Source organism: Strongylocentrotus purpuratus, unplaced genomic scaffold (assembly GCF_000002235.5).
Source record: "Strongylocentrotus purpuratus isolate Spur 01 unplaced genomic scaffold, Spur_5.0 spur5_scaffold_8, whole genome shotgun sequence".
NCBI classification, from domain to species: Eukaryota; Metazoa; Echinodermata; class Echinoidea; order Camarodonta; family Strongylocentrotidae; genus Strongylocentrotus; species Strongylocentrotus purpuratus.
The window spans coordinates 26,684,970-26,699,927 of NW_022145614.1; the positions used below are offsets into that span (position 1 = coordinate 26,684,970).

Here is a 14,958-nt window from a genome sequence, read left to right on the forward strand (position 1 = left end):
CTTATATGTTCCTTGCTGATCGTCCAACTATGGTTGCATCAATACCTTAGGTAGTATTTATACACGGTATTAAACTACCAGTGTTTCAAACGTGGTCGGGAACACTAGCTCGGCTGTGACTGACAAGACTTTCAGAAGCAACTACAGCTATCAAGGGAAGGATTCACTAGTTCAGTAGATCACAGGTCATCCAAAATTATACCATCCCATTTCTAGCTGTAGCATACATAGGCCTCCCCTGTGAACAAACCCTCTTGTGTTCCACAGTTGATCCATAGAGAACCAAAGTTGTGACGTCATAAAAATCTATTTTTAGAATTTCTCAATTTTTTTCTTCATTTTCTGAAAGAGCATCAAAAATAATGTCCAAATGTCGAAAACCAATTGAATATGTTAAGTATTGGCTGAGATATGACCATCTGAATGAATATATGTCCTATGGGAACTCAGTGTTATATGCTCTGGCTCCTAATGGTAAGGAGCCAGAGCATATAACACTGAGTTCCCATAGGCAATCTTTTTATTCAGATGTTCATATCTCATTCGCACAATCAACTGGGTAAAATCCCTTACATGTCCTGATAGTTCTGAACTCACTGAAAAAACCCTGCATAAAGCAAAAACATGAGATTAAAGGATATAAGAAGTACAATCTTTATCAAAGACTCTTTCAAATTTCAGTTAACTATATACATGACATGGTTATTCCCTATCTGATGAATGTGTAGCCTTGGCCTGTAAGTAAAGTGAATTATGATAATTTTTGATAAAATACCTTGCCTTAGGGAATACTGAAAACTTGGTAATTCGTGTGATACATGAATTTTCAATAATTAGCTCTCCCACGACACATGCACATTTTAAGACCACTTGAAAGTATAAGTTTGTACACAAGTACCAATGGATGAAATGTAAATAGCATATATGAATGAGCGCCTCTGCAGCAAAAATTTCATATATGTCTTTGCCTCGCTCAGCATAAAATCTTCAGTCCCTTGGATAGGACTTGAAATGCTGGCGCTGCATTTATGAGACCCACAACCTGAGCATGTAAAGAATCTATTTCATGCTCTGTAGCATGGAAAACTCTGATGCAGCGTTGACACGAGGGGGGCGTTTCACAAAACTTTTCATCAGTGACAAATGACAGTTTTTGTTATAAGCTACTGAAATCCCTGCTTCTGATTGGTTTGTCACTGATTTTTGACATTTGTCATCAAAAGAAGGCTTTGTGAAAAGGGTCCCAGTACGTTCAGCATACTGGTAGAAGAGACCCCAAGTGTTATACCGATATATTCTGCAATTCTGTTCTCAGAACACAGTTAACATCAAATAATATAATCTAATTTAATGGAATTTGAATCGTTGTAGTAAACACAGAATTGGAACTGGTACAAAAAAGCTCTAGAGCTGAAAGTGCCTAACAAGGATGTATCGTGACTCGACAGTGTTTTTTAAAAGAAGTTCACAACAAGACTAACTCTGTCATCCTCTTTGAGCCTTTCTCATCATTTATTTATTTCTTTTCGGGGCATCATTAGATTTAAAGAAAAGCTTTAAGTTTGGCAGGTTTATGACATTCTCCTTACGGGACCACATTAACATAAACAAATTGTTTTGAAATCTTATGTAAGAGACTAGGCATCAATAGATCACCTATTTTGACATCCTATTTGAGGGACTGGGCCTGCATGAGGACCCTCTTGAGCTGTTTTGTCTGGGGATGGTTGGGTTGCGTCTGTAATACCATGGTGACCTGCCGACGGAGTTCCGTGATGACTCCGGAGAGGTGCTCCCTAGTGACGGGGAAGGTGGTATCCACGGCCAACAAAGCCTCATCAATGTATCTACGGTAGGCAGAAAACGGAGAAAGGAGAAACATTAGATTTGTAAGAGATTTTAAAAAGTAAATGGAAAATGTGATGTCATTATACAATAAAGGTATCAACATAGACAAACACTAATCTTTCTACCTTTTTTTTAATTGCCTCCCTATATTTTTCCAAAACACCCCTTCACGGTTGAGGCCGCCATTTTAATTTGCGAGTCAACATTGCGTCATCAATTTTTTTTCAGGCGCATGTATTGTTAGGTCACGGGCTGTGCTGTGAACTCATATCACATCGACACATGCGCTTTGCATGCTGCATTAAATGCTGCATTAAAATGGCGCCCATGTCAGATGAAGATGAAGAGCTAGTTTGCTGAATTTAGGTCACAGTTCCTATTATCGAGTCAAACATATCTTATTGAATACATGGTTATCTTTATGCTTTTTGAGCAAAAAAATGATGTAGCCGGAAGGTAATTTGGTTTTACAGGAATAGGAAAACTGAGATTAAGAAAACACAAAGTGAAATGTCATAAATTGACCAACATTTCAGAGGATTTCAGGGCATACTTTTATACAACTGCCATATGGACAGCGTCTCCTCACTTTGCTGTCATCTCCACGAATAGCATGTTCATTTTAGTAAACATGTTTCAACTTGTATTATAAAATGATGAAGCGGATCCTAATCCAATGATTGGTTAAGAGCGTACACATGACCAGGCATTTATTTTGCCTAACACATAATTTTTACTAATGACCGGTCATTAGTAAAATCATGTTATAAAACATCATTTTATAGTAAAATTACCCACACTCAGTACCTTCGAAACAGTCCAAACATCCTCAACCAGCGCCTCCGCTGAGTTAGACTGTTCCAAAGGTACCTTGTGTGGGTAATTTTTACTAATGCCCTCACTGCTGTGTATTATTTGTATACTAATGACAATTTTGTGATATACTGCCCAGTAAGTTTGGTAGGCTGCTTACATGCACTTGATCTTGGTTTGTGAGCCCAAGTCCTGAGAAAGCTGTTGAAGGAGGGAAAGAAGTACGGGCTGCTCCAGGAGACATCCATCATCGCTGAAGATGGTGTCTGGGGTCACCTCGTGGCAGGTGAAGACCACGACTCGCAGGTCAGCTGCATTCAGAGCCTGAGGGAATGAAATATTGATTGGTTAAAGGTAAAGACCAGTTTTGGAAACACCCCCTGTCAAAAAATTAAATGGAAGCTCTCATTACCAATCATGAATATGTTTTGACTAATAATAATAATAATAATAATAATAATAATAGCCTAATAGTCCACTCCAAATTTTATTAAACCGAAACGGAAATCTTTTTGCCCAATTGATCGTGAGCCCCGCAGCCACTGAGCAGCGCCAGATCGACGTTGCTCTATCCCTTTATTGTTGAACGCCAAACAAGGTAGCAACAACTCCCATCTTTAAACGTCTTTTGGTATGACGCGGCCGGGGTTCGAACCCACACAAACTTTGCCAGGAAACCGCCTACTAATTGATATATTTGGCAAATTATTATATCTATCCAGTCCAGACAGATATAATAATTTATCGTGTAGTCCCATTTACGTCTTTCTGTGTACAGTGCTTGTAACTTTACAAAGACTGGGCCAAATTTCTTATCATTTTGATGATTCCAGAACCTTGCAGTACACACCAATACTTATATGCTAGATGATTAACCTTTTCTGATCGATTCCACGTTTCTTTCACAATGCAATCGCATGACCAGAACTCAACTTTATCTTTAATACTGGTTCAAAGAGCTTTGGCTTCATGTGGTGGTGATGACTTTAATAGACACTCAAAGCACAATTGAATGATCATCAAGCATTTAGAGCATGTAAACAAACTTGTATGTCCTCCCTCAAAACAAAACAAATGCAACCCATAACAGTCTACAGAAGACCCCGTTCCTTCTACCGATAAGGGGTCAGCAAGTATGAGGAGGAAAAAATAATTAGATAAGTTGGATTTAAGGCAATACCTGTTCATTTACAATTTACATTTTTTTCTTTCTGTTGTTGAGTCCCGTCCAAACAAAGCCTATTAGAGATTACTCCTCCCTCCCTCCCTCCCTCCCTCCCTCCCTCCCTCCCTCCCTCCCTCCCTCCCTCCCTCCCTCTATACTTAGTGCTGGTGTTACCCACATGTTGGAAGGCAGCATTGATGTGTTTCTGTTCAATGAGTTGCCTGATCTTGGCCTGTATGTGCTGTATGTCCTGAGCCTGGGGTACGGGCGTGGCCGCCTGGGACCGGATGGCGGCCATCACGTCCTGCTGGAGACTGGTCTGCTGGTCCTTGAGCGCCGTCCCGATCTCCTCCTGGACGATGATCTGCACCCTCTCCAACATTTCTTTCTTTAACCTGCACAAAGAGAAGGGTTGTATGCATTTCTATTACCATTTTAATGTTAAAGTGTAGCAATCACCTTGAACAAATAATTTGATTATAATCAATCTCTAAGAACATTACCTTGCATTCTATGGGTAAACAGTTAAGAACTATGAATAAACTAAAGGATGTCATAACACTCCACGTATGCGAGGGTGCACTCTTGCATTAATTAGTCTACCGTACCCAACAAGACATGTTTCTGTTCACCAAGAATGCACTGAAAATATAATACCGGTATCTCTTTGTAGAGTTGGTATTTAAAGCTCATATTCTAAATACAGTATAGCTACATGGAACCCATAGAAGTGTCATAGTTGAGTGGTTTAAGCACTTCACTTGAAATTCAAAGGTTGTGGTTTGATCCCGGACACAGGACTAATGTCCTTTGGCAAGGCATTAATCTTCATTTGCCACACTCGACCCAGGTGAGGTAAATGGGTACCCGGCAGGAGTTCATTCCTTGAAATGCTGGAGCGCTGTAATGGCAGCATGGCTAAAGCCAGGATAATAATTAGTGCGCCTCGAAATAGAATTTCTAGATAGACAGCGCTGTAGAAATGCCTATTATTATTATTATTAAAACCTTGCTTCAAGAGCAAAACATGTTTTGGTGATTGGTACATGACTTTAAGCCCAAGACTTTGGATTGAACCACCATGGAAAGACATGCTAAAGAACAATGAAACTATTTCTAGCAATTGAAGAATAGTTCAATCTCAAAGCAGTTCACATACGTACAGGAAGGTTAATTCATTATAAAGTGTATTTATACATTTTCTCTAATAGTTAATGCTATAAGCCCTTTCTGAAGTCAAGGACAAATCACATAGTCACATACGTTTCACAACATGACTATAATTTAGTGTGCTACTTTCTTTTACACTGATTAGGCACACTTTAGGCAAATGTATACACACTGACCAGAAATCGTTATAAATATCCTCATATCAAATGCATTTTTAATAAAATACTTCAGTCTGCTTTGTCTTTGCTTTTCCTGCCTGCCACAGACACCAAAATCTGAGCATCTTTCAAGAGATTCATTCAATCCTGACTTCAGAGCTGACAACCTTGTGCGACCAAAAAAAGGAACCATGATGGCTAAAAAAAGGAATTTCAAGCAAAAAAAAAGGAATTCATTAAAACGAAACTTACAACCACGCCGACACACTTCTGATGCAGAAATGTCCATTCCTCATGCTGTTTTTTTCAATACAAGCAGGTATTTTTGGTGGTTATTTGGTATTATCTGCATTTCATTCATTGTGAGAATATTTTCTATATGTTCATATTTTGAATATGTTTTCAAGTATGTTTTAAGCTTAGTTTTCTATTAAATTTGTGATCAAATCAACATTTTAGGGCAGTTGTTTGACGTGAGGTATGTAAAAAACAATATAAAAAAAAAAAATTATGAAGAAAAAACGTACTACCGTAATTTGGACGAAAAAACACAGTATTTCCGGCAAAAACGGAATGGTTGGCAGCTGTGACTTGGATGTATTTGGTTCATTAATATAGGTGAATAATCATTTCTAAAAAGCTCACTTTTCTGTGGTTGTGTGGAGCTGCTCCGAGATCTCTCCCTGTACATTCGTGAAGATGGAGGATTTGAGGTCTTCGGCGCTCGTCCTTTGTGTTTCCACCACGGCTTTGAGCTCCTTCAGAACCGGCTCCTGTCCCTCCCTCTGCTTCTGCTTCATCTTGGCCAGGTTCGCCTCAAGCTGGTTCACATCTGAGGAATCAAACATTAAACAAAACGTGAAATGATTGTACTATGTCAATGCTAAGTTGACATTTTGCTATTTATAAAGAAAGAAAACACACTTTCTGACTGAAGATTCTCTTAAGATGCTCAAGCTTGGGTGTATAGTCGTTCGTGAAGTAGGCAACTTGGCGAAGACTGAGCCAACAGTTATTACGCTCCCGTACCGACGTACGCATAAAGGGACACTAGTACGCACCCGCCGGCTCAGTGTGCTGCCCTCTATATACCCAAGCTTGAGCAACTTTAAGATAATTCTCAAATTCTCCTTTTTTTTCTACATTAAGTTATTTTCATTTTTTTTTATTTATAGAAACCCCATTATTTTTATCTTTTTGTTTCCCCCATGTTTGTTTCAATTTGTGTATTTTTTTTTATAACATATTTTTATAATTTATCATTGTTTATATAATCACAGCTTTATTATTATGTTGCATATTTGTTCTTTTCTCCTCCTTTTTGCCCCTCATATATTTCTAATTTTCTTTTTTATTTGTGCATTTGAATGTATTTCCTCATGTTTATGTACAAAGTATTAGCATTTTATCTGTTTGAATTGTATTCTTAATGGAATCATGGAATAAACGAAATGAAGTGAAGTTAAACAAGCTGAACCCAAGCACAAAATGTCATCACTGGGAATAGCAAAAAGTGTACAATCAAATCTGAAACACTTTTCGACTGCTGAAATGACTTGACTTCAAACTGCACGAAAGGTGGTTCAAAACCTTGAACAGCACTTTAAATTATAAGTGAGAAAAAAGTGGATCAGATTGAGAATATAATGTAAAGTACCTTGATCAATTACATGTGTCAGAAGCATAAATATAAGCTGGATTTATATAGCTCTCAATACAAAATACAGTCTCTAAGTGCTTTACAGATGGTATCACCCTGGTCATTGGATTCATTCATGCACAATGTGCACCATCTCCACTCCCTGGGGAGTGTTCCTACCATATGGTCATTGTGAGGGCATATGGCAATTACTAACACAAAGGCTTTCGTCATCATACTGAGTCCCCATTTCTCTCCTGGGTATGGAGTGGCAAATGTAGATTAATGCCTTGCCAAAAGACAATAGAATACCCAGAAACTTACATTCTCTTGTGCCTGCATCAAAGATGGTATTGATCTGTTCAAACATGGATGGCAGATTACTGCCTTGCTAAAAGACATTAGAACACCCAGAAACTTACATTCTCTTGTGCCTGCATCAAAGATGGTATTGATCTGTTCAAACATGGATGGCAGATTACTGCCTTGCTAAAAGACACTAGAACACCCAGAAACTTACATTCTCTTGTGCCTGCATCAAAGATGGTATTGATCTGTTCAAACATGGATGGTAGATTACTGCCTTGCTAAAAGACACTAGAACACCCAGAAACTTACATTCTCTTGTGCCTGCATCAAAGATGGTATTGATCTGTTCAAACATGGATGGTAGATTAATGTCTTGCTAAAAGACAATAGAATACCCAGAAACATACATTCTCTTGTGCCTGCATCAAAGATGGTATTGATCTGTTCAAACATGGATGGCAGATTACTGCCTTGCTAAAAGACACTAGAACACCCAGAAACTTACATTCTCTTGTGCCTGCATCAAAGATGGTATTGATCTGTTCAAACATGGATGGTAGATTACTGCCTTGCTAAAAGACACTAGAACACCCAGAAACTTACATTCTCTTGTGCCTGCATCAAAGATGGTATTGATCTGTTCAAACATGGATGGCAGATTACTGCCTTGCTAAAAGACATTAGAACACCCAGAAACTTACATTCTCTTGTGCCTGCATCAAAGATGGTATTGATCTGTTCAAACATGGATGGTAGATTAATGTCTTGCTAAAAGACAATAGAACACCCAGAAACTTACATTCTCTTGTGCCTGCATCAAAGATGGTATTGATCTGTTCAAACATGGATGGTAGATTAATGTCTTGCTAAAAGACAATAGAATACCCAGAAACTTACATTCTCTTGTGCCTGCATCAAAGATGGTATTGATTTGTTGAAACATGGATGAGCAAGCCCTCTCAAAGGCAGGCACGACAGTACTGTGGAAAGCATCTCGATATGTGCTCTGAATGGTGTCTGAAAGAGCATGGGCTGCAGCTTGTCCCATCGTTTCTGCCACACCCTAACAACAACAACAACAATAACAAAATATTTAAAATGTGGAGATTTCTTTTAGTGTGTACTTTTAGTGAATATTCTTATCAATGTTTCCTATCGTTAATAGCGATAAATGTTCTGTAAATGTAAAGGTAAAAAGAGGCATTTTCATGCATGAATATCCTAGGTTGTTGTATCATTACACTGTTTAATGATGTCATTATAAATAGTCTAATTATAATGATAAATGTAAGCGTGGCCTCTTATCAAATGTTAGCACACTGGGCTCTCTATCATGACTTCCTTCAACTTCACTAATTTGCGAAAATTTACATCACATTATGTAAGAGAGCCATAAAAAAGATATTGGCAAAAAAAGAGGTGTCATGTCGTACAAATATTTGTAGATATTCATGGGTCATCTGAGTTCTAGAGTTGCTTGACCTAGGTCAAATTGAGCTCTCTATCATGTCATACTTTAGACTTGACCAGCTTGAGAAATATTCATTACATTTGTGTCACAGGGTCAAAAACAAAAGGGGCCCTGTTTTACATCTCTATGGGATAACTATTACTATTTGAGGGTCATCTTAATTCTTGAGGGTCATTTGCCCTCGGACCACTGTGATCACTGCTCCAATGCAGACCCTTTTTGATTGACTTTTCATGTGGCTCGTAGTATGGCAGGAGATCGCACATTCACTGTTGCAGCAGCTAAGGAGTGGAATAACTTTCCTCCAGTATTAAAGCTGCCTAATCAGTGGATGTTTTTAAGAAACTCCTTAAAACTTATATATTTCCTACTTGATTCGCTATTACTTTTGTTTGTTCAATGTTATGTTAAGATTTGTTATTATATTGTTATATTGCATATTATTGTAAGTGCTGTGATATAGTGTATTATGAATAGCGTAGTTAAATGCATAATAATAATAATAATAATAATAATTGCTAAGGCCCTGGATGAAGTCTTACCTTTGACTTGACCAGCTTGTGAATATTCTCCTTCATGAGCTGGTCAGTAGCGGTCAGTTTCTGGGCTATGCTGGTGTTCAGCTGCTCGGTGACCGGAACAAGCACTTTATGTAGCTCTAGACACGTGAAAGCAAAGAAGACATTTTACTGTACAAGTGATGAATTCATACGTCAACATATTCAATCTTTTGAGTGGTAGAGCAGTGGTCTCGTAACCGGGAGGTCCCGGACTCTAAACCAAGTTGATGTGCTGGTGCACTTTGGAATGTCATTACCAAGTCCCTCAGAGAGGACTTAAAGCTCTTGTTCCCCTGCTTGCTTACTTACTTATAAACATATACATTCTGTCTTTAATAGCAGTCAGGTAAAACAAGCAAACCAACCGAACCCCCAAAAATGTCAGAACATTTTAAACAAACTCATTTCGCATCTATAAAGAGTGCACAGTTTGCACGCTAGAGTATATATGATCTACATGTAGAGGGCCATTCATCATGACAGTAACAATGTGTCATACACACACATGAGCAGACAAATATTATGTCATGCCAAAAAATTATATCAAAGCTTTCGGAATATCATTGCTTATCACATATTACAAAAAGGGTCTTCCTTCTGTTTAAGAAAAATAAAACAGATTTTAAAAAAAAATCTCAATTAAGTTTGAAAATCCTTTTAAAACGATGTCACAAATGACCTACTATATTAGACCTCTGAAAATGTATTTTAAAATGTATGATCATTGTTATATCTGCAGTCTATTCGTTATAGGCAGCCAATTCTTTTAAAGCTGAAGTAGGAAATTCATGCAAAAAGGTGTGGCGAAGTAATCTGAAAACAATAATTTTTCATAATTTGGGTAAACTGCATGATTAACAATGGCCATGTAAAGTCAAGCACAGGAATCTTCAAAACAGTTCTTTGACACATGCTCCAGCAAAAATTCCTCTAAGAACTACTTCTGACACTAAAAGAATTCTTCACACTTCAACCCTGGACTAAGACATCACCCTAACCCTGTATCTCAACCCCTGGGGGGCGTTTCACAACACTTGTCATCAGTGACAAATGACAGTTTTGTTATAAGCTACTGAAATCCTTGCTTCTGATTGGTTATCAGCAGATTTGTCACTGCTTTTTGTCATTTGTCATTGAAAAAAGGCTTTGTGAAACGGATCCCTGGAGCAGATATGGCTGGATCACCTACAGAACTGTGGCCTCACCTGGTATGACCTTGCTCTCAATCTCCAAGCGGACAGTCTTGTCCAGTCTGCTGGTGACCTGTTGCTTGAGGGTCTGGCTGACCGTCTCCAGGAGACGCTCCTGCTTCTGTTTGTCCAGGTTGGTCTTCTCCTGCAATGCGAGGGTCAGTCTTTGGCCTGAAAGCTCTAGGTCAAGGAAATTCCTATACCAACCGGTAATGATTTTGAGTTGCAAATTTCTTTAAAGCTTATCTGTACTAGTTTATAGGAGGGATTAGACCGCCCTGCAAAGGTCACTGGACAGGTGGTTATCTCATCAACTCAGCTCTCAATTAACATAAGAAAAAGAGGATCATGGGGGACCAATAGTCACTGATTAGGCATTGTTTTCTATATAGAGGGAGAAAGTAGCTACAAGTAGGACAGTGTGGCTTTAAACATCCATGCAAGATGATACAAGATTTCTAGACCATAATACAAATCTATTTTTCAGGGTGTATAATTATGTTGACTCATCTCTAGGCAATAATCGCTTTGTCTAGTTGGGAAAATAATAACCTTATTGTCAACTCAAAACAGAGGAAAAGAAAAGATATATGTCAAACTTGAAGGAATTTTTTTACAGAACTGGTACTAATGATATACCAGTAGATCTTTATATAGCTCTCATGTCTGTCATACTGTGACGCTCCTGATGCTCCCATTTGCTGAGCAGAAAAACTTGTAGCACTCTATCATATCAGGTACTTATGTTTACCTGGGTGGAGAGTGGCAAATGTGGATTAATGTCTTTCCAAATTATGTAAGAGTCAGGCTTGGATTTGAACCCTAATCCCCATGCTTGAGAGTCAAGTGTATGAACCACTATACCAAAAAACCCTCACGGTTATGACAACTACAAGTCGGTAAAGCAAAGATACATTGTACAGGGATGCCAGTTAGAATTGATCAGAGGGCCTGAAAATCACCTAGAATGAGCTATTTTGTACACAAAAAAAGCCTAAACTATGGTCTAAAAATAACTCGCCAGGGTCTGAATTCAGGCTATTGCCTGAAAACTGGCATCCCTGATTGTAAAGGAACTGACTAACGGAGAGATAACAAAATAACTTTAGCAAGGCATGGTAGCAAACAAAAAATCTTATTTTTCTAATTGTTAAAAAAAAAAAGTCAAATCTAGTTGTGGCATTTGATGGTCAAGGATACGTTCTTGTTCTGATTGCTTAGTGAACATGGTATCCAGCTTGGTGCCCAACCCCTTCTCTAGCTTGTCTATCCTAGCCTTGGTGGACTGTATGATGCTGTTACTCAGCTGAGCTTTGTTCATCTCCTGTCTCAGGTGCTTGATCTCCTGTTGCTGAGTCTGTAGCAGTGACATCATCTGCTCCAAGCTGCCCATGATCTGGTGACCAAGGTTTAAAAAAGTTGTATTTATTTGTTTTTATTAAAGTACAAGTCCACTCCAAGAATAACTTACTTTCAATAGAAGCAGAAAAAACAGACAAACCAATCAAAAAAAGTTTGAGCAGAACCGGATAACAAATAAGAAAGTTATGGATTTTTAATGACATTAAAAAAAAAGATTTTTCTGCTTCTATTGAAAGTAAGTTATTTTTGGAGTGGACTTGTACTTTAAAGGGATGGTTGAGTTTTGTTGCAGAGGGCGCTACACAAAATAATTTTTTGTGAGATACATGTAATGGAAAACTGTCAAATTTGAAAGAACATACATTTTAAATGACAAAACCATCTATGTTGATCGAAATCGGTTCAGAGACGGCACAAATCAATTCAATAATTTAAACCAGCCGTTGATAAAACGAGATAGCGCCTTATACGTTTTTATTCCAGCCAATGCCGATGTTGGCTTTTTTGTCTGCTTTTTCGTGTTGGTTATAATATGCACAACCAGCCGACCTGCGTATTGTTATTATTGATTAATTAATTAATTAACGGTCACCATATTTTTTTGACAGTGGAACTGAATTGGTACGATCGTATTGGCTAAATTTCACACATTTTGGGGTCTAAAATTACCTTCATAGCAATTTTAGGTCCTAAAAGAGCACTAGAAATGTCATGAATAAGAATAAGAGCAATAACCATGCACTTTGAATGCATTTGCAGTCTGAACAAGAACTTAACTATCCCTTACAAATCTTTTTACTTATTTATTTCTGATATCTACCTTTCATGAGGTTTGGTAAAAGGTAAATGCAATATTAAACAATCATGAATACAACTCCTAACACTAACAGACCAAAACATGGAAGAAAATAAGTATAAACATGTATACAAATCCTTTGGTATCCTCGCAATAAATGTGGACTTTTTCAATAAAATAATGTTGTATGTATATTTGTAATATCGTATTACATGTACAGAGGGTAAACTGTTTTTTTAAAAGGTAAAATATAATCATTACTTTTTAGACATTTTCACCTTTTTTTTCAATAGCCTCTGAAGCTCTTAAACAAAGTAGAAAGACAATCTAGGCTCTATATAGATCCACGCTTGAGATACCAAAGTTCTATATACAGTGCATCCCAGAAAAAACAAAACCAAGAATTATCGAAGAAGACGAAAGACTTGATGCATGGCTGATCATCAACGAAACAAGGTTTAGTCTTTTGTCAACTGTTTGTTGCTACGGCAGGCAGCCAGTGAAAATGAACTTGTTTAATCAAATTATGGAAATGCAAGCATTACATTATACAAACAGAACTTTGTTATTCCTGGCTCATTTTTCCTGATGGAGATGTCATATGAAAGGGCAGAAATTGACATTTCTAGAAATGTTATTTTCTCTTTGAAATTACGATACTGCCCGCCAAATTACTTTTTTGTTTCCTCTCTTCATATCATTTTTAATCACTCATGCATGAAATATGCATCATATGAGTTGCATCAAACGAAAGAGGAGGATCTAAGCTTTACAACTATGTGTCATTTAATAATTATAATTGTGATTATGTTATGATAATTGTATTATTGTATATGAGTTATGATAAAACATCGTTAATTCTTGGTTTCGTTTTTCTGGGATGCACTGTGCATATTTCCATGGCATATATTACATATTCATACTGATAGCAAATGAGGTCATTCATTCAATTTGAAACGCTTCATGTCATTCTACATTGTGAGAACTATGAAGCAAAGTCCATCATCATATGAGCAAAATATGAATTCAACAGCGTGTTTTTGAGCCGTAAAAAGAAGATTAATCTCTACCTGTCCAAGATCTTGCTGGTTTACTGGTACTGATGTACGGTACATTCCATCAGGGCTGGATGTTTCATTTCTGGAGAGAGAGGAAAAAACAAACATGCATTTTGAGTAAGAGTCTTCACACTAAGGTAGCATACATTCATCTGCATACAAATTGTGAGGAAGCCTTGATTGTGGAATGCATGCAAAGTGACAGAATAAGTGAAGTGGGACAGTGTGCTTGTCTCGTATTTTCAAGAGTGACTGCGTGCATCTAGGGTCTGTAAATCTAACTACTTTTTTTCTTTTAAACATTTACATATGCTGCCAGAGAAAACTCTTCCCTCTTTTTTTCCTGCTCCCTCTTTTTTTCCTGCTCCCTCTCTATCCAGTATCTCCATCCCCCTCTCTTCCTTACTATTTCTCTCCCCTTCACTTTCCTTCCTCTCTCCTTCCTCTCTCCTTTCCCTATCACCTCTTTCCCCTCTCTCATTGTCTGTCTGTCTCTCTCTCTCTCTCTTTCTCTCTGTCTCTATCTCTCTCTCTCTCTCTCTCTGTCTGTCTTCCTGTCCGTCTGTCTGTCTGTCTCCCTGTCTGTCCCTCCCTCCCTCCCTCCCTCCCTCCCTCCCTCCCTCCCTCCCTCCCCCCCTCCCTCCCTCTCTATCTCTCCACACAACTCTAACTTTCTCCTAGCATCTTTATCTTTCCAATTTATGTATCCCCACCGTCTAGATGTCAAGTACAATCCTTCGCATGTACCTTGAAACCTGGTCCTCCAGCGGTAGGACGACAGGGCCTCCAGGTGACTGGACGCTACCCCTCTCCTCCTCTCTCATCTCACTGCCAGCTGATACAGCTTGCGAATCATCATCACCATCATCCATAAGATCAGTTCTACCCCAATACAATCAATCAATCAATCAATCAAATTAAATCAAATTAAATCAAATTACAGCATTTTGTGCATTGTGCAAAGCAGTGAAATCATAGAAAGTGACATTCTGCGAAAAAATACAGTGGAATCTGCTTAATAAGTGACAACTAACGAGTCTATTTGTAGCGTTTGACTGCACACTTGTCATAAATCAGTAATGACAAATAAATTCTACAAAGGAATAACTATATATCAGATCTCTTTTTATCAGGTATTGGCGATTATGTGTACATCTGGTTTAAACAAGAATTTAAATACCTTAAGCAAAATGAAGTGTTACTTTTTAGAAAAAGACTGCACAAGGCTAATGACCAATCATCTTTAACCTATCTGGGATCTAGCTAGTCGGGAAAGACTAGTTGTAATTCAGACTTTCATGTACGCCTGCCCCAGCTAGAATGACAGATAAGGGAAAGACATACATTGATGAATGCATGGATACCTTTGTTAGAATCATTGAGCATATGTATTATCTATACACTGTTTCAATTTATATT

The 14,958-nt window shown here is 38.0% G+C and overlaps 1 protein-coding gene across 3 annotated transcripts in view; it reads right to left on the reverse strand.

The window, feature by feature from the left end:
- Window positions 1-464: 464 nt before the first annotated feature.
- Window positions 465-14,958, reverse strand: part of LOC579162 (enhancer of mRNA-decapping protein 4) — a 42,621-nt gene continuing 28,127 nt past the window's right edge. The window contains exons 16-25 of one of the 3 annotated variants that reach the window (XM_030975215.1): window positions 14,287-14,421; window positions 13,552-13,621; window positions 11,524-11,719; window positions 10,339-10,494; window positions 9,116-9,231; window positions 8,000-8,165; window positions 5,800-5,986; window positions 4,005-4,221; window positions 2,822-2,985; window positions 465-1,847 (exon numbers count right to left, since the gene is read on the reverse strand). In XM_030975215.1, coding sequence (XP_030831075.1) covers window positions 1,670-1,847; window positions 2,822-2,985; window positions 4,005-4,221; window positions 5,800-5,986; window positions 8,000-8,165; window positions 9,116-9,231; window positions 10,339-10,494; window positions 11,524-11,719; window positions 13,552-13,621; window positions 14,287-14,421 — 1,585 coding nt within the window. In that variant the 3' untranslated portion in view covers window positions 465-1,669. The remainder of the gene's footprint in view (window positions 1,848-2,821; window positions 2,986-4,004; window positions 4,222-5,799; window positions 5,987-7,999; window positions 8,166-9,115; window positions 9,232-10,338; window positions 10,495-11,523; window positions 11,720-13,551; window positions 13,622-14,286; window positions 14,422-14,958) is intronic. The other 2 variants (XM_030975214.1, XM_030975216.1) reach the window with 2 other exon arrangements.